This window comes from Heterodontus francisci, chromosome 9 (assembly GCF_036365525.1).
Source record: "Heterodontus francisci isolate sHetFra1 chromosome 9, sHetFra1.hap1, whole genome shotgun sequence".
Taxonomy (NCBI): Eukaryota; Metazoa; Chordata; class Chondrichthyes; order Heterodontiformes; family Heterodontidae; genus Heterodontus; species Heterodontus francisci.
The window spans coordinates 38487706-38508668 of record NC_090379.1 but is presented as its reverse complement, the minus strand read 5'-3'; the positions used below and the strand labels follow the sequence as shown (position 1 = coordinate 38508668).

The 20963-nt window shown below is 42.6% G+C and overlaps 1 protein-coding gene across 6 annotated transcripts in view; it reads right to left on the bottom strand.

Annotated features, from left to right (window-relative positions):
• eml5 (EMAP like 5) overlaps positions 1–20963 on the bottom strand; it is a 223144-nt gene that overhangs the window by 9947 nt on the left and 192234 nt on the right. For all 6 annotated transcript variants that reach the window (XM_068038838.1, XM_068038839.1, XM_068038837.1 and 3 more), the window contains 6 exons: positions 19682–19796; positions 17088–17276; positions 16222–16394; positions 15412–15574; positions 13422–13525; positions 6266–6419 (listed from right to left, as the gene is read on the bottom strand). In XM_068038838.1, the coding sequence (XP_067894939.1) occupies positions 6266–6419; positions 13422–13525; positions 15412–15574; positions 16222–16394; positions 17088–17276; positions 19682–19796 (898 nt within the window). The remainder of the gene's footprint in view (positions 1–6265; positions 6420–13421; positions 13526–15411; positions 15575–16221; positions 16395–17087; positions 17277–19681; positions 19797–20963) is intronic.

Genomic DNA, 20963 nt, shown 5'->3' with positions numbered 1-20963 from the left:
GCTCGTTGATGCCATACTCGGTCAAATCCTGCCTTGATGTCAAGGGCAGTCACTCTACCCTTGCAGTTCAGCTCTTTTGTCCATGTTTGGACCAAGGCTGTAATAAGATCAGGAGCTGAATAGCCTTGGGGAACCCAACCTGAGCATCAGTGAGCAGGTTATTACTGAGCAAGTGCCACTTGCTAGCACTATTGATGACACCTTCCATCACTTTGCTGATGATCGAGAGTAGACTGATAGGGCAGTAATTGTCCGTGTTTTTTGTGCACAGGACATGCCTGGGCAATTTTCCACATTGCCAAGTAGATGCCAGTGTTGTGGCTGTACTGGAACAGCTTGGCTAGAGGTGCAGCTAGTTCTGCAGCACAAGTCTTCAGTACTAATGCTGGAATGTTGTCAGGGTCCATAGCCTTTGCAGTATCCAGTACCTTCAGCCATTTCTTGATAATCACGTGCATAATCACCGGTATCTGTGATGCTGGGGACCGCAGGAGGAGGCAGAGATGGATCATCCACTCGGCCTTTCTGGCTGAAGATGGATGCAAATGCTTCAGCCTTATCTTTTGCACTGATGTGCTGGGCTTCCCCCATCGTTGAGGATGGGGATGTTTGTGGGCCCTACTGCAGAAGTATTGTGAGCCAATGGTTAGGCTGTTGGGATTTAGAATGTGCAGTTGAAAGTGATGAGGGAGAGTTTATCCAACAACAGACATAGAAGGAAATGTGATTTTAAAAAAGGGATAGGAGAATGGATCATGAAGCATGCAAGAAAGTGGTCAGAAATGGCCTTGGTCTACGATCAAAACTAAGTAAGGAGGCAAAAGGAACCTGCAAGGAATCAATGTAGATATGAGCATTTACTGAGAGGGAGTGGTTTAGGGAAGACAGGAGGTCAGTGAATTTAGAGAGGAGGCAAGGGGAGATCATGGTATAAAAACAAGAAATGCTGGAAATACTCAGCAGGTCTGGCAGCATCTGTGGAGAGAGAAGCAGAGTTAACATTTCAGGTCAGTGACCCTTCTTCAGAACTGGCAAATATTAGAAATGTGAAAGGTTATAAGCACGTAAAGCGGGAGTGGGGCAAGAGATAACAAAGGAAAAGGTGTAGATAGGACAAGGTCACAGAATAGCTGTTCAGAAGGTCATGGAGCAAAGGCAAACAATATGTTAATGGTGTGTTGAAAGACAAAGCAATTAGTACAGATAGGGTGTTGATGGACTGAAAATTGAACAGCTGCAAGTACAAACATGAAAAAAGTGGGTAAACAAACTAAGATGAAATAAAATAAAATAAACACAAAAAAAAGAAAAAAATAACTAAAAATAAAAGTAAAATGGGGGGGGCCCATCAATGTTCAGTCCGGCAGGCTGTAGTGTGCCTAATCGGTAAATGAGATGTTGTTCCTCGAGCTTACGTTGATGTTCACTGGAACACTGCAGCAATCCCAGGATACAGATGTGAGCATGAGAGCAGGGGGGAGTGTTGAAATGGCAAGCAACCGGAAGCTCGGGGTCCTGCTTGCGGACTGAGCGGAGGTGTTCCGCAAAGCGGTCACCCAGTCTGCGTTTGGTCTCCCCAGTGTAGAGGGGACCACATTGTGAGCAGCGAATACAGTATACTACATTGAAAGAAGTACAAGTAAATTGCTGCTTCACCTGAAAGGAGTGTTTAGGGCCTGGGATAGTGAGGAGAGAGAAGGTAAATGGGCAGGTATTACACCTCCTGCGATTGCAGGGGAAGGTGCCATGGTAAGGGGACGAGGTGGTGGGGGTAATGGAGGAGTGGACCAGGGTGTCACGGAGGGAACGATCCCTTTGGAATGCTGACAGGGGAAGGGAGGGGAAGATGCGACTAGTAGTGGATATTATATAAGGGGAGATCATTGGTTGTCTCGGCACTATTTCCTTTACATGCATCACCTTATACCGAACTGATGAAAAGTGGCATTTAACTAAACCCTTAATAGCTGTTAACTTTGATTTTCTCTTGTACCTTTAACTTCCACTCCACCTTGAATTGTTACCCTACTCTTCTGGTGTCCATCCAGGCAGGAATCACCTTTGCACTAAGTTCACAGCTACGCTCTATGCCTCTCCTATCATTCCCAAAAAGCCCAAAGAGACTTGTTGCTCCAAGTTAAACTGCCCCTCCCTCACCAACTTCCCCACTAGCAGCTAACCCAGTAAACCATTCCATCCTGTTCACTTCACCAATCACAACTTCCTTGGATTTTGCCAACAGACCACCAATCACCATTTCTCTCTACATTTCCCTTTAGAATCCCCATTTAAATTGCAAACAGTGCCCTTGCCATCCATGACCTGATCAATGGCATCCTGGCTTTGACTAAAACTTGGCTAGTGGATAGTGACACCCTGATTCTTACTAAAGCCTCCATGTCCAGTTATACTTTCCGCCATCTGCTCCACCCAAACCTCCTGTTTGCATCATGGTCTTATCATTAAATCACATCTTGGTCTCGTCCCTCTTCTCTTCTGGCACCATCTCCTTCATTGATCTACTCCCTCCTCTCTTAACACTCTTAGCTTTCCACCCCAAGTCACGCTGAATTTCTTAGATATCCTCCCTGCTTTCCTTCATTAGCCTCTGCATTGAACAATTCCTCATCCTTGATGTATGCTTTTAGCAAGAAAGTAAGGTGACAGACCTAGGCCCGTAAGGCAGGACACCACCAAGGTTAAAGCAAAGCAGGTAATTCAGGAACCACTTATTAACTGACTACAAACTTTGCTTTTAAAATGTTGAACATAGAAGAATGAAAAATTGAGTGAGGTACGGAACAGTTCAGAGGTTGAGAAAAATTTAGACCAGAAGAGCCTTTAAATGTGTTGTAGGTGTAGGGAGGAGGAAGAATGAATAGGATCGTGTATTTGGAGTTTTGAAGGAACAAGACAGGAAAGTTTAAAGGAAAAATAATTGGTTAGTCGTTTTTGGAGATGGTAAGAGACACAGGGTGTGAGTTAGAACTAGGGGCAGTGCAGTGGTGAGCACCGCAGCCTCACAGCTCCAGTGATCCGGGTTCAGTTCTGGGTACTGCCTGTGCGGAGTTTGCAAGTTCTCCCCATGACCGCGTGGGTTTCCGCCGGGTGCACTGGTTTCCTCCCACAGCCAAAGACTTGCAGGTTGATAGGTAAATTGGCCATTGTAAATTACCCCTAGTGTAGGTAGGTAGTAGGAGAATTTGAGGGAAGGTGGGGATGTGGTAGGGAATATGGGATTAATGTAGGATTAGTATAAATGGGTGGTTGATGGTCAGCACAGACTTGGTGGGCCGAAGGGCCTGTTTCAGTGCTGTATCTCTCTATGACACTAGTTAAGTTTAGAAGACTTAACAGGCTAAATTTCTTTAACTAATAGGAAGTGTGGCATTTTCCACATTACAGGGAGAATGGTGAAATAAGCTGTAATTTATTGTAATTTGTCCAATTATTATTTGTAAAATAAACCAGATTATTGATTTATATTTCACTTCACCTTACTAAAAAGTGTTAATCAAGTTGCCTTTTTAAAAATTGGAAAAGTTCATGTGGTAGCACAAGTGCCTTAAAAGCATCTGGTTCAGTTAACAAGCGGTTTCATTATTACTGAATCACACCATTGAAGGACTAGATATTAGAAAGGAACATTAAACTGAGATAAAAACAAAAAGTGCTAGAAATACTCAGCAGGACTGGCAGCATCTGTGGAGAGAGAGAAGCAAAATTAACGTTTCATCAGAACTTTCATTAAACTGAGATCTATTTGGGAGAGTGACCGTTGATACTAAACCTGGTAAGAATATTTAATGCATGCCTGAAAATTGTAAAAGGCTTCGAGGAGGCTGCTAATATCACAGTAAATGAGCAGATAATAAAAAAGAGTCAGCTTGTCTAGATGGGATGCATACTAAAATAAAAGCAAAATACTGCAGATGCTGGAAATCTGATGAAGGGTCACTGACCTGAAACATTAACTCTGCTTCTCTCTCCACAGATGCTGCCAGACCTGCTGAGTATTTCCAGCACTTTCTATTTTTATTTGGGATGCATACTAGGTTGCTGAGAGAGGCAAGGGTGGAAACTGTGGAGGCTGTGGCCACTTTCTTTCAATCCTCTTTTTTTTAATTCTTTCATGGCCAGTATCTGTTGTCCATCTGAAATTGCCCTTGAACTGAGTGGCTAGCAAGGTCATTTCAGAGGGCAGTTCAGAGTCAACCACATTGCTGTGGATCTTGAGTCACATGTAGGCCAGACTGGGTAAGGGCAGCGAATGTCCTTTACGGAAGGAAATCGTGAACCAGATGGGTTTTTACAACAATCGATGATAGTTTCATGGCACCATTACCGAGACTAGCCTTCTATTCCAGATTTTTATTAATTAATTGATATTATTAATTCACTGTATTCAAATTTCACCAGCTGCCCTGGTGGGATTTGAACCTGTGTCCCCAGGGCATTAGGTGGAGCCTCCGGATTACTAGTCCAGTGAATTTACCATAGTGCCAGTTGAGTGTAGGATTGCAAATGTTAGACTACTGTTGAGAAAAAAAAAGGATTGACTCAACTATAGGCCTGTCAGCCTAACGTTGGTGATGCAGAAACCTCTGGAGAGAATAATCCAGGAAAAAATTAATTGAAGCTTGTAAAAATATGGGTTAGTAAATGGAAGGCCAACATGGATTCGCTAATGGCAAAATTGTGTGTTAACTGACTTGATTGGGTTCTCTGACGAGGGTAGTGTGGTTGATGTTATGCATATGGACTTTCAAATGGCATCGAATAAAGTAACACTTAATAGACTGGTTCACAAAATTGAAGCCCATAGGATTCAAAAGACTGGCTGTGTGGATACAAAATTGGCTAATGAACAGAAAGCAGAGAGTGGTGGTGAACAGTAGTTTCTCATGCTGGAGGGAAGTATGTTGCCCAGGAGTTGGTACTGGGGCCACTGCTCTTTTTGTGGACAGTTGGTGGTCTTGTGGCTGAAAAGACAGATGACAGCCTGTACTTCATTGACACAGGAGATGGAAAGAAAGATTTGCTCCATCATACTCCACATGGACCTGGACTTGTGTATATAGGGCATAATTTCAAAGTTTGCAAAACCCTGAAATGTAGTAAAAAAAATGAGGACGATAGTAACAGACTTCAGGAAGACTTAGTCTGGTGAAATGTGTAGACACATAGATGAAGTTTAATGTAAAAAGTGATTCATTTTGATAGGAAGAATGAGGAGAGATAAAATAATTTAATATAATACAATATAATGGTACAATGGAACAGCGGAAGGGACATACAGCCTATATACCTAGCATCACAGTGTGATGCTAGATATATAGGCTGTACGTCCCAAAGACTGGCGGATCATATCAAACAACATGTCCCTTCCGCTGTTCGCCGCAGGCAAGGTACAGGCAGGTACCCAACCAGCCCTTCCTTGCAAAACTTGAAACACAGTGTCCAATATTGGATGTGATTCCACGATTCGACAACATTTGCTAAATAATCAGCGGTGTGTTAAGAATTACGCTGACAACCAATTTAAGATTGTCAGTAGGGCTTGCAGAGTGGTGCATTTGTGTGTACTGGAAGCTACATATAATAATAAACAGGGCCCTGGCCGTTGCAGACAGAAAGAACATGTGCACACATTGCACCTGTTTCAGCTGAACAAAATAAGTGGCAGCCATTCACTGGTTCATTCCTCAGGGCAATGCCTTGACCAGAGTCAAGCTGCCTGGTTTAAATTTCAAACAAAGCTTGGCAGTTAACTGTGAGTCACTGGTTGCCATGGAGAATGCACCAGTTTACAATCAGCACTCTGTTCTCATGCAATATAAATTGTTGTTTTCCTTTATTCTTGCTTATTGTCCTGCTGCGTGCAAGACGAAAAGCTTCAACAACATGTCTCTATTTTCAGCAATTCTCAAGTTCTATACTACCAAATGATTATTAGGATTGGATGGTAAAGAAATCTTAAGTAATAAGGAGCTGAGAGGGCAGTGTTCTGAGGAAGCCACGAAATTGAGAGAGGATAAGCCATCAACTGCAACACAGGTAGAGCAACTTGAAACTAAACAATGAACATAACATTTTCTGGAAGCAATATTGTAGAGACACACCATTAGACTTTTGAGTCATCTAATGCAATGCCAGATGATTCACCTAAGCATCCCTCTGGTCAGGAAGGAAGAAAATTTGCAACTGGAAAATGTTTTCCTCAAAAATTTGGCCCATTTTTCATAAGATAGAAAATAAGACTTACAAATTTCTCTGTACATGGAAAGTCGAAGAGTTTCACTATGCCAAAATCATCGCCTGTTACAATGTTCAGGCCCGAGTGGGAGACACAGGCACAATTCACATCAACTTTATCGAGATTTCGAGACCAAATTCCAATGACCTCATCACCTATAATACTACAAGAAAGGAAACTTGTAAATTGCAAATATATCCCTTAGTTTCTTTAAATTTCTGTGCTCTGTGAAGTTAAGAGATATCTGTGGTTTAATTTTTCTTGGCACATACATCCTACGTTGGAGACACCCAACATATCTTCTAATGCTACTAAAAAAGCAACACTTGTGGAAGTTTTTAAATTTTTTTCCACATACTTCTTCAGTGCAAATGTCCACTCTGTAAGCAAGCCCTCACAGCCTATAAACTAAACTTTTGACTTTGTGGAGTTTCCGTTTTGGATACTGATTTTCCAAAGTGAAGTTACTGTTCAAGTTTCCGGCCAAACTTATTTGCATAATCACAGTCGTAAAATCTTCCATGAAACAGCGCAATCGGCTTAAAATGGATTTATCACAAAAATAAAGCATTTTAATTAAGTGTCACCTGTGAGCAACCCTCACTGAAATGACTAAAAACTACACTGAACCATTTACTTGTCTAATTGAACAGCGGTAGCAGTGAGAGTGCGAGCCAGGGGGCAGCTGGGAAGGTAAGTTTCACTATAAAGTACTCACCTAGCGATTCGGCAGCTTCTTTTTGAACAGCGGTAGCAGTGAGAGTGCGAGCCAGGGGGCAGCTGGGAAGGTAAGTTTCGGTATAAAGTACTTACCTAGCGATTCGGCAGCTTCGGCAGGGTGGGGGAAAAAAAACTGAAAAAGTGACATCACAGGAAAGCTGTGACCTGATTGGCTGGTAGGGAATCTATACCGAATTTGAAAATAAAACTGATAAAAATTGATTAAAACACTAATTAACTAATCAATAAGTAGAGTAACTAAACCAGAGGGAGGAGATTACTGTATTTAGACAGCATTTAATATTTATTGTAGAAATCGAGCACGAGGGACCACATAGTGAAGTGCATCATAATTTTGTAAGGATTTAATAAGTATTTTTTATCAATTAACTAATTAGCGATAGAAATGACACTTAGAGGGGTGAAGTGCTTCACCTGTGAGATGTGGGAAGTCCGTGACACAGCATTCCGGACAACGACATCTGCAGGAAGTGTACCCAGTTGCAGCTCCTCACAGACCGCATGGATCGGTTGGAGCGGCAACTGGATGCACTTAGGAGCATGCAGGTGGTGGAAAGCGTCATAGACAGGAGTTTTAGAGAAGTGGTTACACCCAAAGTGCAGGCAGATAGATGGGTGACTGCTAGAAGGGGCAGGCAGTCAGTGCAGGAATCCCCTGTGGCTATCCCCCTCTCTAACAAGTATACCGTTTTGGATACTGTTGGGGGGTATGGCCTATCAGGGGAAAACAGCAGCAGCCAGAGCAGTGGCACCACGGTTGGCACTGTTGTTCAGCAGGGAGGGACAAAGCGCAGAAGAGCAATAGTTATAGGGGACTCTATAGTCAGGGGCACAGATAGGCGCTTCTGTGGACGTGAAAGAGACTCCAGGAAGGTATGTTGCCTCCCTGGTGCCAGGATCAAGGAAGTCTCTGAACGGACAGAGGGCATTCTGAAGGGGGAGGGTAAACAGCCAGAGGTTGTGGTACACATCGGTACCGATGACATAGGCAGGAAGAGTGATGAGGTCCTGCAGGGGGAGTTAGGTAGTAAGTTAAAAAAACAGGACCTCTAGGGTTGTAATCTCTGGATTACTCCCTGTGCCACGTGCCTGTGAGGCTAGAAATAGGAAGATAGTGCAGCTAAACACGTGGCTGAGCAGCTGGTGTAGAAGGGAGGGTTTCAGATATCTGGACCATTGGGCTCTCCAGGGACAGATGGGACCTGTACAAGAAGGACGGGTTGCATCTAAACTGGAAGGGCACTAATATCCTGGCTGCAAGGTTTGCTAGCGTCACTCGGGAGGGTTTGAGGAGGACATAGTAAATAAGGCCAGTAGGACTAAGAGGAAGAGCAGGCAGGGAGATGTTGCTGAGCACAGCGGGACTGGTGGTCTGAAGTGCATTCGTTTCAATGCGAGAAGTATAACAGGTAAGGCAGATGAATTTAGAGCTTGGATTAGTACTTGGAAATATGATGTTGTTGCTATTACAGAGACTTGGTTGAGGGAAGGGCAGGATTGGCAGCTAAATGTTCCAGGCTTTAGAAGCTTCAGGCGGGATAGAGGGGGATGTAAAAGGGGTGGGGGAGTTGCATTACTGGTTAAGGAGAATATCACAGCTGTACTGCGGGAGGACACCTCAGAGGGGTCATGCAGCGAGGCAATATGGGTGGAGCTCAGGAATAGGAAGCGTGCAGTCACGATGTTGGGGGTTTACTACAGGCCTCCCAACAGCCAGCGGGAGGTAGAGGAGCAGATATGTAGACAGATTTTGGAAAGATGTAAAGGTAACAGGGTTGTAGTGGTGGGTGATTTTAACTTCCCCAATATTGACTGGGACTCACTTAGTGCTAGGGGCTTGGATGGGGCAGAATTTGTGAGAAGCATCCAGGAGGGCTTCTTGAAACAGTATGTAGATAGTCCAACTAGGGCTGGGGCCATTCTGGACCTGGTATTGGGGAATGAGCCCGGCCAGGTGGTCGAAGTTTCAGTGGGTGAGCATTTCGGGAGCAGTGACCATAATTCCATAAGTTTTAAGGTACTTGTGGATAAGGATAAGAGTAGTCCTCGGGTGAAGGTGCTAAATTGGAGGAAGGCTAATTATAACAATATTAGGCAGGAACTGAGGAATTTGGATTGGGGGGGCGGCTGTTTGAGGGTAAATCAACATCTGACATGTGGGAGTCTTTCAAACGTCAGCTGATTAGAATCCAGGACCAGCATGTTCCTGTGAGGAAGAAAGACAAGTTTGGCAAGTTTCGGGAAGCTTGGATAACACGGGATATTGTGAGCCTAGTCAAAAAGAAAAAGGAAGCATTCGTAAGGGCTGGAAGGCTAGGAACAGATGAAGCACTTGAGGAATATAAAGACAGTAGGAAGGAACTTAAGCAAGGAGTTAGGAGGGCTAAAAGGGGTCATGAAAAGTCATTGGCAAACAGGATTAAGGAAAATCCCAAGGCCTTTTATACATATATAAAGAGCAAGAGGGTAACCGGGGAAAGGGTTGGCCCACTCAAGGACAGAGATGGGAATCTATGCGTGGAGCCAGAGGAAATGGGCGAGGTGCTAAATGAATACTTTGCATCAGTATTCACCAAGGAGAAGGACTTGGTGGATAATGAGCCTAGGGAAGGGAATGCAGATAGTCTCAGTCATCTCATTATCAAAAAGGAGGAGGTGTTGGGTGTCTTGCAAAGCATTAAGGTAGATAAGTCCCCAGGGCCTGATGGGATCTACCCTAGAATACTGAGGGAGGCAAGGGAAGAAATTGCTGGGGCCTTGACAGATATCTTTGTATCCTCATTGGCTGCAGGTGAGGTCCCAGAGGACTGGAGAATAGCCAATGTTCCTTTGTTTAAGAAGGGTGGCAAGGATAATCCAGGAAATTATCGTCCGGTGAGCCTTACGTCAGTGGTAGGGAAGCTATTAGAGAGGATTCTTCGGGACAGGATTTACTCCCATTTGGAAACAAACGAACTTATTAGCGAGAGACAGCATGGTTTTGTGAAGGGGAGGTCGTGTCTTACTAATTTGATTGAGTTTTTTGAGGAAGCGACTAAGATGATTGATGATGGAAGGGCGGTGGATGTTGTCTATATGGACTTTAGTAAAGCCTTTGACAAGGTCCCGCATGGCAGACTGGTGCAAAAGGTGAAGTCACACGGGATCAGAGGTGAGCTGGCAAGATAGATACAGAACTGGCTCGATCACAGAAGACAGAGGGTAACAGTGGATGGGTGTTTTTCTGAATGGAGGGATATGACTAGTGGTGTTCCGCAGGTATCAGTGCTGGGACCTTTGCTGTTTGTAGTATATATAAATGATATGGAGGAAAATGTAGCTGGTCTGATTAGTAAGTTTGCGGACGACACAAAGGTTGGTGGAGGTGCGGATAATGATGAGGATTGTCAGAGGATACAGCAGGATATAGATCGGTTGGAGACTTGGGCGGAGAAATGGCAGATGGAGTTTAATCCGGACAAATGTGAGGTAATGCATTTTGGAAGGTCTAATGCAGGTGGGAGGTATACAGTAAATGGCAGAACCCTTAGGAGTATTGACAGGCAGAGAGATCTGGGCGTACAGGTCCACAGGTCACTGAAAGTGGCAACGCAGGTGGATAAGGTAGTCAAGAAGGCATATGGCATGCTTGCCTTCATCGGTCAGGGCATAGAGTATAAAAATTGGCAAGTCATGTTGCAGCTGTACAGAACCTTAGTTAGGCCACACTTAGAATATTGCGTGAAATTCTGGTTGCCACACTACCAGAAGGACGTGGAGGCTTTGGAGAGGGTACAGAGGAGGTTTACCAGGATGTTGCCTGGTCTGGAGGGCATTAGCTATGAGGAGAAGTTGGAAAAACTCGTACTGTTTTCACTGGAACGACGGAGGTGGAGGGGTGACATGATAGAGGTTTACAAAGTTATGAGCGGCATGGACAGAGTGGATAGTCAGAAGCTTTTTCCCAGGGTGGAAGAGTCAGTTACTAGGGGACATAGGTTTAAGGTGCGAGGGGCAAAGTTTAGAGGGGATGTGCGAGGCAAGTTTTTTTTTACACAGAGGGTGGTGAGCGCCTGGAACTTGCTGCCAGGGGAGGTGGTGGCAGCAGATACGATAGCGACGTTTAAGAGACATCTTGACAAATATATGACTAGGATGGGAATAGAGGGATATGGGCCCCGGAAGTGCAGAAGGTGTTAGTTTCGGCAGGCATCAAGATCGGCGCAGGCTTGGAGGGCCGAATGGCCTGTTTCTGTGCTGTACTGTTCTTTGTTCTTTGTACACTGGTTAGTTCTTAGTAAATTAAATACTTTTAAATATTTTAAAACTTTTAAAACATGCCTACCAGTGCCTTTGCACCTAAAGTAACAGCTGAATTTAAAGAAGTTCTTCAAACAGACACAATCAATGCAAACTCGCCATGCTCAATATTTTGATTTATGGACAGGAATGGCTTCCAGTCCAGTGTTTTTTAAACCAGCGTTAAAGGTTGCAGAGACTCTATTTAAGCTCGACGTAACTTGTACTTGAAATTTCCAGATTTTTATGCTGGTTGGTTGATCAAGTAATATGCCACAATATTTGGTACTGTCGCATGCCCAGGAGTCGAACAGAAATCCTAAATCCTACCTTCAGCTTACTGGATACATCATTATTTTTCCTAAACCATCAGAATTAAAACAGGGAGGATGCTTTTTGATCAAGGCTCTCTCTTGGATCAACAAATTTGAGTTCAATTGTTCAGTTTCATCCTGGGATCAAATTAAGCCAGTCCTAGAATTTTGAATAAGTCGAGACATTCCCTAACCTGTTTTCAGAATAAAATAAATAGGTAATGTTGCAGTTAAAAGCGAGAGCTGTGGCAAAAATTACAACTAGTTTAGAAAATGAGGTAAATAACTTAAATCCCTCTCAAATGAGGGAGCACAGTACCAGATCAACAACAAAGGGGTGAAAATGAACTATGGACTGGAGTTCAGTATTTCCGCTGTGCAGAAACTAGGAAGATCATGTGGCTCTCACAAAGCAACTACAGGTTTCATTCTTAAAGGGATATTGGGGTCAGTTTTCAACTGGAGAGTGGGGAGGGCTTGTGCGTTAACAAGTCCTTGATGCCTCCAGTGAGAGGCCCGAATCATGTGCATAATCGAACTTTATCTAAATATTCTGGGCAAGCTGCCAGTGGCAGTACACAGGCAAGAGGGAGGGCATGCAATAAGTAACGTTTAAAAAATAATTGTGGCTGTTGTTTTGATTCCTGGTTTGACCACTTAATACCTGGCATGTTCTGATCACTGATAGACAAAAATAGCATCAAGGTCCTATATCTGGCATAGGACCCCTATTTAAATATTTTAATAAAACCTCACGAGTCCTAGCCATCCATTTCAAAACCACCTTGAAAACCATGTTGGGCAAGCTTCAGGCGGCCAGTGAGTGACCAATTTGTTTTTCAAATTTCAGATGCTAGCTGCCCATTTTTTTTACATAAACGGATGGGGAATAGTTGAAAATATGAATGTTTCCAAGTGGAGGTTGGAACTATTTGACTAATGTGTGTTAATATGATGTCATTCAGAATATCTTGTGCCCCAGGCAATTGTTTAAAATAACTTGTTTTTCTTGCTTTTCAAAGAAGCCTGCTTTGTTTGGATGGTTGCAAAATTATGAAGCTGAATTACTGTTAATTGCTTTGCCTTGGTAACAATTGATGTGTCATTTTTAATGTTCAGACAATGTGGCAAAACAATTGGAACCCTAGGAACTTTTTACAGAAAAGTTGAATACAGGTCAACAGAAGTTGTGCACTAGTCAGATCGCAGTCAGAGTATGATCTTCAGTTTTAGTCACCACGTCATGAAAAAGATATATACAGATTAGAAATGATACAGAAGAACAACTTTTAAGTGTAAAGAGCATGAGCTATGAGGAAAGGTTAGAAAAACAAGTAAAGGGGAACGGTAATGTGGTGGTAGCAGTAAACTTGTACAGCTAAGCTCTACAATGCAGAAGGAACAAGGTTAAGATGCCTTTGATTTGCAGAAAATGTTATAAATGGTATAGGTAAGATACACATTATTACTTGAAAGTAAAACTAGAAAATGGGACCGGAAGAAATTTTTGTAAAGTACATTTTGAAAAAATATCAAGAACTTCTTTAATCCAAGTTAAGTATTTGAGCCGTGTAGTTGAATCAAAAACGCTACGACTGTTCAAAATATAGTTGGATGCTACGATGTAATATTTTGGCTACTACTTCGAACTTCAACATAACAAATAGACTTCTCCCATTTGTGTCTTTTTTTTTTTGAAGTTGATAACAAAAAAGCTTACCTTGACCCTGTGGATGCTTTAGAAGTAGGACCAGTGGTAAAAATGTACTGCTACTACCATTAGTGCTCCCCTTTTAAACTGCATTAAGAGTAATTTAAAACATTCAGTTCACCTGGTCCAAGTAGCCCACGTTATTCTGTCTATCTGAGACTGTTCAGTAACTTGTTTTCCTAAAGGCACCTCATACACCAGTCGTTTGTAAGATCCAGTAGAAACCTGTAAAATCAATAATCATGACTATTATACACAGCATATAGCCACATAAAAATGAAAATTGCTTGAATGCTTTAACTTAGATGACTGAATTCTTAATGACAGAGTAGGCTTTATTAAATGGATAATACGACAAGCCTTTTGTAATTTTTCTATCTTATGCATGCTATATGGAATATGGGGCTGGATTTTACCTTACGTGGACGAGACTTCGCCACCAACGTAAAAGTCAGTGGTGAACCCGCTTCCGCCTAGCCCAGGGATCCGGCCCGCATTTTACAGGTCCCGGGCTTTAATTGGCCCGAGGCTGGACTTCCACCCTCTTGAGAGAGGAGTTCCTGCCTCAGTGAGCTTCCGGCCAATCAGCGGGCCGGCAACTCTTTGTCCCAGCAGCGCCACCGGGAGTGGGGCCACTGCTGGGACTGCAGCCCAGCTGACGCCATGGAGCCAGGATTACAGGCAAGTGTGGCTTCCCTCGCGGGGGATGGGGGGGAAGATCGGCCATGCCGGCGAGGCAAGGGTAGCCTTTTGGGGGGAGTGGGGGCATCATGGGTCCCGGGGGTGGATTGGGAGGCTGGGGGGGGGGGGGGGCGACCCTCAATCGGGCACCCTGTGCCCGACTGCTATGGCACCCTCCCAGCGCACAGAAAGGCCAGCAGCTATCACTGGGTGGCCTTTCACGTCCCCAGCACGCCTGCTTGCCACGGGTAAAATACCCATGGAGACGGGTGAGAGCCCTTAAGTGGCCGTTTAAGTGGGCACTTAAGAGCCTTAATTGTCCTTGGGTGGGCCGTTTTCCTCGCCCAACCGCCGTAAAGTTGGTGGGAGTGGGGCGGGAAAGCCTCCCAGAGCCTCCCGCTCAATTTTATGCTGCCCCCACGCCACTATCCGAACCGCTGGGGCGGGGTAAAATTCAGTCCATGATTCAGTCCATCTAGTTAACACATATCGCTTTTATATAGTCAGTCATTTATTGCATAGGAGGAGGCCATTCAGCTCATCGAGTCCATGCCAGAGAAATAATGCTTTTGGCATTTAAATTATACAAGGTATTTCATTTAATAAAGTTCTTTTTTTTAGGCTACATTTAAAATAGTACAAGATGATCTCAAGTGATAAAAATACATAGCATTGCATCTACATGTATAAACAGTATTACATCTTTGAGGAGAATTATCTATTTCCAAAGTGCTTTGACAATGTCTTGTATTCAACTGACCAAATTGGTTCACATGATTTTAGCCTTTTTTTATTCATTCATTCACAGGCCGTGGGCATCGCTGGCAAGGCCAGCAGTTATTGACCATCCCTAATTACCTTCAAGAAAGGGTGGTGAGCCGCTTTCTTCACATCCCTCTGAAATAGCTTAGCAAGCCACTCAGTTGCTCAAAGTCAACCAAATTGCTGTAGGTCAGGAGTCACATATAGGCCAGACTGGGTGAGGATGGTAGATTTCTTTCCCTAAAGGACATTAGTGAACCAGACAATCTGGTAGTTGTATGGTCACTATCGCTGATACTAGTTTTTTTTAATTCCAATTTTATTTATTTAAATTTTAGTTCCCCAGCTGCCATAGTGAGATTTGGTTGGATTGTGCCTCCAGATCATTAGGTTCAGGACTCTGTATTAATAGTCCAGTAACATAACCAAAGACTTGCAGGTTGATAGGTAAATTGGCCATTGTAAATTGCCCCTAGTGTAGGTAGGTGGTAGGGAACATGGGATTACTGTAGGGTTAGTATAAATGGGTAGTTCTTGGTCGGCACAGACTCGGTGGGCCGAAGGGCCTGTTTCAGTGCTGTATCTCTAAATAAAATAAATAAAATGCTACCACTCCCAGTGGTTTTTACAACACCATATGATCAAAATATATAAACTACATTTAATACCTGGATATAATTGCTGTCTGCTGAGAAGTCGATTTGGATAACAAAGCTGGCGATATCTCTACAATAGCTGATTCGATTTAGTGCTGGTCCTAATGTGAGATCATAAAAGTCTATGCCATTCTCAAATGTCCCCACAGCCAAATATTGAGAGCTGGGACTGAACCTGAACAAGAAATTTCAGCAATCAAAATACATTCTTTATAAAGGTATAATGCAGAGAAAATAAATCACATATTTACAAAATTTTAACATGACTATCATAATGTTGTAGTATAATTAATACTTAAAACTATTAGGTCTCAGTCAGATTTATGGCTGACAGGTCCATAGACCCACCAATTATGCAGAAACAGCCACGTGATCCACTCCAACTGGATCACTACATCGTCATCCCTTATCCATTTCCAATGGATGAATATTTAGAACCATGCAGCACCAGTTACTGCAACATTTCTGACACCTGGAAACTCACTTCCCTAAATTGAGAAGGCAATCATCCCAAAATACCACTTTTATAAATATTCACATAATAGTCACCTTATATACATCTTTAGTGCACATTTTATTTTTCCAAATAAATCAAATAACACTTTTCCACACTAATAAGTAGTATTAAATACGACTTCAATTCTTTCTTGCATTACAACAGTGACTACACGTCATAAGTATTTCATTGGTTGTAAAGCGCATGAGGATGTCCTAAGGTCATGAAAGGTGCGATATAAAAGCAAGTCTCTCACTAATAAAGATCAACAGTAATGCTTCAGACTTTAATGACTGATATTCTTAAGTTTGTCTTTATTTGCTTACTTGATGTCTTGAATGGCAGATCTTCTGTCCCGTTTCTTTCCCCAGATTGTCAGTGATGTCACCACAAGTATAATGAACTCGCCATTTTTCATACCAATGGCTACCATATCTCCCTCTGGGCTGTAGGCAATTGTTCGAGCAGGGTGCCCCAAGTTTACTTTATTCAGCATCTTCTGTTACACAATTAAAACAAGGAGGGCTTAGAGCTGAAAATGCACTTCAAAATTTTTCAGTTTACTTACTATTGGTTTAACCTAATGCTCACAAATGTTTCAATGATTATTTAGAAGGGGTAGGAAAATAATTTTCTTTTAGAGATAGTTAGTCTTCATTCTTAAAATTGAATGAGCAATGACTAAAAGCCAGTTTCCTCCACAAGGGTTGTTTTCAGTCTGCCAATCACTTTAAGAACACAATACATCATGTCATCATATTACCTTCCATATAATTTGATACTATGTAGTTTCCCCATTGCTTTTTAGGTCTTTTTGATTGGTACATTTTCCACTGAAAACATTTGTTTCCAAACCCAAGCATCCTGGGGCAAACCTCTTCTGCATTTTTTAATCATGAAACTATAGTTCCTCGTTTTATAGCCTTGCAGGTAAAACTAGAAAATGATGCTTCAATTTGTGTCTAAAATTTAGGATAAGCATTCATCTTATTGGTTTCCCTTCTGACCTCTCTCTCACAATAAAGTAATTTCGATAAAAATGGCTTGCTCAGTATGACAGCAATATATTGCTTTGTACGACAGTGACATACTGACACATGACTACAGCGTTGCTTACTACCAAAATAATTGCTTGGCAACATTCTTTTTAAATATTCATCATTTAATGTTGCAATTTAAACTACACACTTGCCTTTTCAGTAATGTCCCATAATCTAACAGTACCATCTTCTGCTGCAGACAGAAAGATATCTTTAATAGGATGAGTTGAAAGACCCCAGATTGGTCCATCCATGTGATTGTTAATTAAAATGTTGCATGCAGCATTCTTCTCACCAACCTCGATGATCTCTGCATTTCTCGTTCCAATCAAAATTTTTCCCTGTTAATAAAACAAATCTGTTTTAAAAAATCTTACATCATATATCTTTGAACTGAGTTATTACAGAATACTTAAATGTTTTACTAAGAAGTATTTAAGTACCTCTAATCATAATCTCTTGGCATTCGAACATTGCATAACAAAGCTAATACTGCAAAAATTTAAAAAAATTAATATACAGAGGACACTGGTTAACATCCACACGTTAATCAGTGTAAAACTATATTTTTGTAATGTAACAAATTACAAAGTTAGAATGAGTTGCTGTCATAACACCTCATTATGGCACAGAGCAACCTAGGAGCAGTTTTTAAGAGGAATTGTGCTCAGGATATTGGTGATGCTGGCATGGCCACATTTATCATCCTTTGTTGTCCTGGGAAACTGGTGGTGGCTGCTGTAGTCTTTGTGAAGAAGGTGCTCTCACAAAAATGTTATGTAGGGAATTTCAGGACATTGAACCAGTGATGATGAAGGAATGATGATACATGTCCAAGTCAGGATGGTGTTTGATTTGGAACACATGGCATTCCCACATTTTTACTGCTCTTACCATTTTTGATGGTAGTGTTTGCAGGTTTGGGTGGGAACATCTGTTCTCTCAGCACAGATCTGGACAACCCCACCTCACTTAACAGAAATTCAACCAAATGACACCATCCCCCTCCCCCGCCCACTGAGGACAAACTCGATGTTTCCCGCCCCCTACTAACGGCCGAGGTCCTGCCATCTTCCTTCTCATGATGCCAAAATCTGGTCATCCTCCCTGTTCCACTGAGGATAAAGAGGACCTTATCCTCATCACAACAAAAAAAAGGACTTGCCCTCACCTCCACTAAAAACAAACTTGCCTTGCCCCTTTCTCATGTGAAGAACAAACCCCCATCTCCTGTTTGTACCTACCATTTCCACAGAACAAATTTGAGAGAAATTCCTACCTCCTGTGAGATGACCTCAACCATTGAGAAACCCCTCCCCCTTCCTAACTGCTGAAAATTAACTTGTGCCACTTACAGCCTTTCGCTCAAAACCAACTCTGCACCACCCTCCATCCTCAGTCAGAAACTCCCCTCTCCCTGCACTGCTATGAGAAGGCACAGAGGTGGGGACTGGCCCCTGGCTAGAGAGCAGATGCTTGTATCACCAATTGGAAAATTGGCTGTGTCCCAGAGCCTCGCAACTCTTCCGTATCCATAGTCACTCCTTGAACACCTTACCATCTTCTCTTCCTCTCCTCTTCTATCTCCCTCAATAAATTAACAGTTTTGAGTGCCAGTTGGTGCACTGGTGATCACTGCAGCAATAGCTAATAAATTAATAGAGTAGAGGGCAAACCAACGCCAGATCTTGCTGGAATGAGGCATCTTGTGGTGTCTGCTGTTGGTTAGAATTTTACCTGCACCCTTCAGCAAAAAACATTTTGTACTGTAACATGGCATGGCGAGGGTAATGGGGCACCTGGGACCTTGGTGAATGGCAGGACCAATAGTGTATGTCCTTAACCAATGAAATTTAAAGGTCGACAAAGAAACAGGAAGAGCAGAGAAGCAGGGCAAATTGGAGTCGGGCACAGAGAGAGGCAGGTAACATTTGTATTAAGAGAAAGAGAGAGGAAAAGAATGAATATTGAAATTAAAAATTTGACTTTTTAAAATCTCTATCAACAATTTACTACATGTAGGAATTAAATTCAACAGTTGAAATTGCTCCCTTTCTCAACCAGAGAGCTTGATTGGCATTGCATTAATAATTATCACCTCTTGAAAAGATACTTACACTTAAGGTTCAGCCCTAACTTTCTGTGGCAAGTTTAATGGGCAATTAATGTGCAAATCCAGTATGCTCGTCAAATAACTGGGAGGCTAAGAACTAGATGCTGTTTGTATGAAGCAAACAATGGAACGGTGTAAAATCGACCAGTGAGTTCTGGAGGTTCACAACTCATGCAGTACCTTAATCCCCTGAACTTGCTGGCCAATTAGTGTATTAATAGCAGTGGGTGCTGTTAACACTCCCTTATTTTCCCAGTAAGATTTGGTCCCATAAATAATAGAACAGCAGGCACCAGTGAGTTAGTGCCTCCTTGCTACTGGGACTGATGCTGCCTGCTACCCCATGGTCACTGACTTTATCCGGTTTCCTTAGCAGCTTACTTTTACAAGTTCTATGAGTGTTTATACTTCATTTGCTGAGTGCAAAGCAAATTTTTTAAAAAATCTTAAAGCATCTGTGCTTGAAAATTTTCAGTTCCAACACTGATTTAATACTTGGCTTATGCTCAGTGCTTACCCTTTCCTCAATAACATGTCAGAGTCGTAATACTATGAGGAACAAAATTGAGTCCCGTCGACTGATTAATTTCTAATGTGCGTGAGCTTTGTTTTTGCTGGGGGCTACAGACATACCTTGCATCTACAGACTGAACGCACAGTGTCCATCACCTGCCCAGTTTCCAATCTGAATGCACGACAGCGTTTCAGTTCCTGATCCCACAGTTTCACTGCTCCTCCTTCCTTTGATCTGATAAAACAAAATCATTGTCTCGGTTTCATAAACATCAGATTTTTCTGATGATATATGTTCTAGCATTTAAACATTTAGGAGGTAGAATTCCTTTCATTTGCTACTTTTAGTGAAAGAATATGTGGTGTAATGGAAATAAATTACTTGTTTGTGTTTAGTACTGCCATGAGGATTGCTACCATTCAAAAATAAACAACTTGCATTTATATAACACCTTTAGCATAGCAAAACATCCCAAGGTGCTTAACAAGAGCGTTTGACCTCATTACAGCCTTGGTCCGGACATGGACAAAAGAGCTGAATTCCAAAGGTGAGGCAAGAGTGACTGTCCTTGACATTAAGGCGGCATTTGACCGAGCGTGGCATCAAGGAGTCCTAGTAAAATTAAAGACAATGGGAAGGAACCTGGGGGAAAACTCTCCACTGGTTTGAGTCGTACCTAGCACAAAGGAAGATGGTTCTGGTTGTTGGAGGCCAATCATCGCAGCCCCAGGATATCGTTGCTGGAGTTTCTCAGGGGAGTGTCCTGGGCCCAACCATCTTCAGCTGCTTTATCAATGACCTTCCCTCCAACATAAGGTTAAAAGTGGGGATGTTCACTAATGATTGCATCATCAACATCCTGGAGGTTACCATTGTCCGGAAACTTAACTGGACCATCCACATACATAATGTGGCTACAACAGCCGGTCAGAAGCTAGGTGTTCTGCAATGAGTAACTCGCCTCCTGTCTCTCAATGCTTGTCCACAATCTACAAGGCACAAGTCAGGAGTGTGATGGAATACTCTCCACTTGCCTGGATGACTGCAGCTCCAAGAATACTAAAATGCTTGACACCATCCAGGACAAAGCAGCCTGCTTGACTGGCACCCCATCCACAACTTTTTTTTTTATTGATAGCACTTTTGTTAAGTGCCTTGAGGCATTTACTATGTTAAATGTGCTATGTCAATGTAAGAAGTTATTGTTAAATATTCACTCCCTTCACTACCACCGCACCCTGGCAGCAGTGTGTACCAACTAAAAGATGCACTGCAATAAATCGTCAAGTCTTCTTCGACTGCACCTTCCAAACTCTACCATCTGGAAGAACAATTGCGGCAAGGACATGGGAACACCACCAACTGCAAGTTCTCCTCCAAGTCACACACCACTTTGACTTG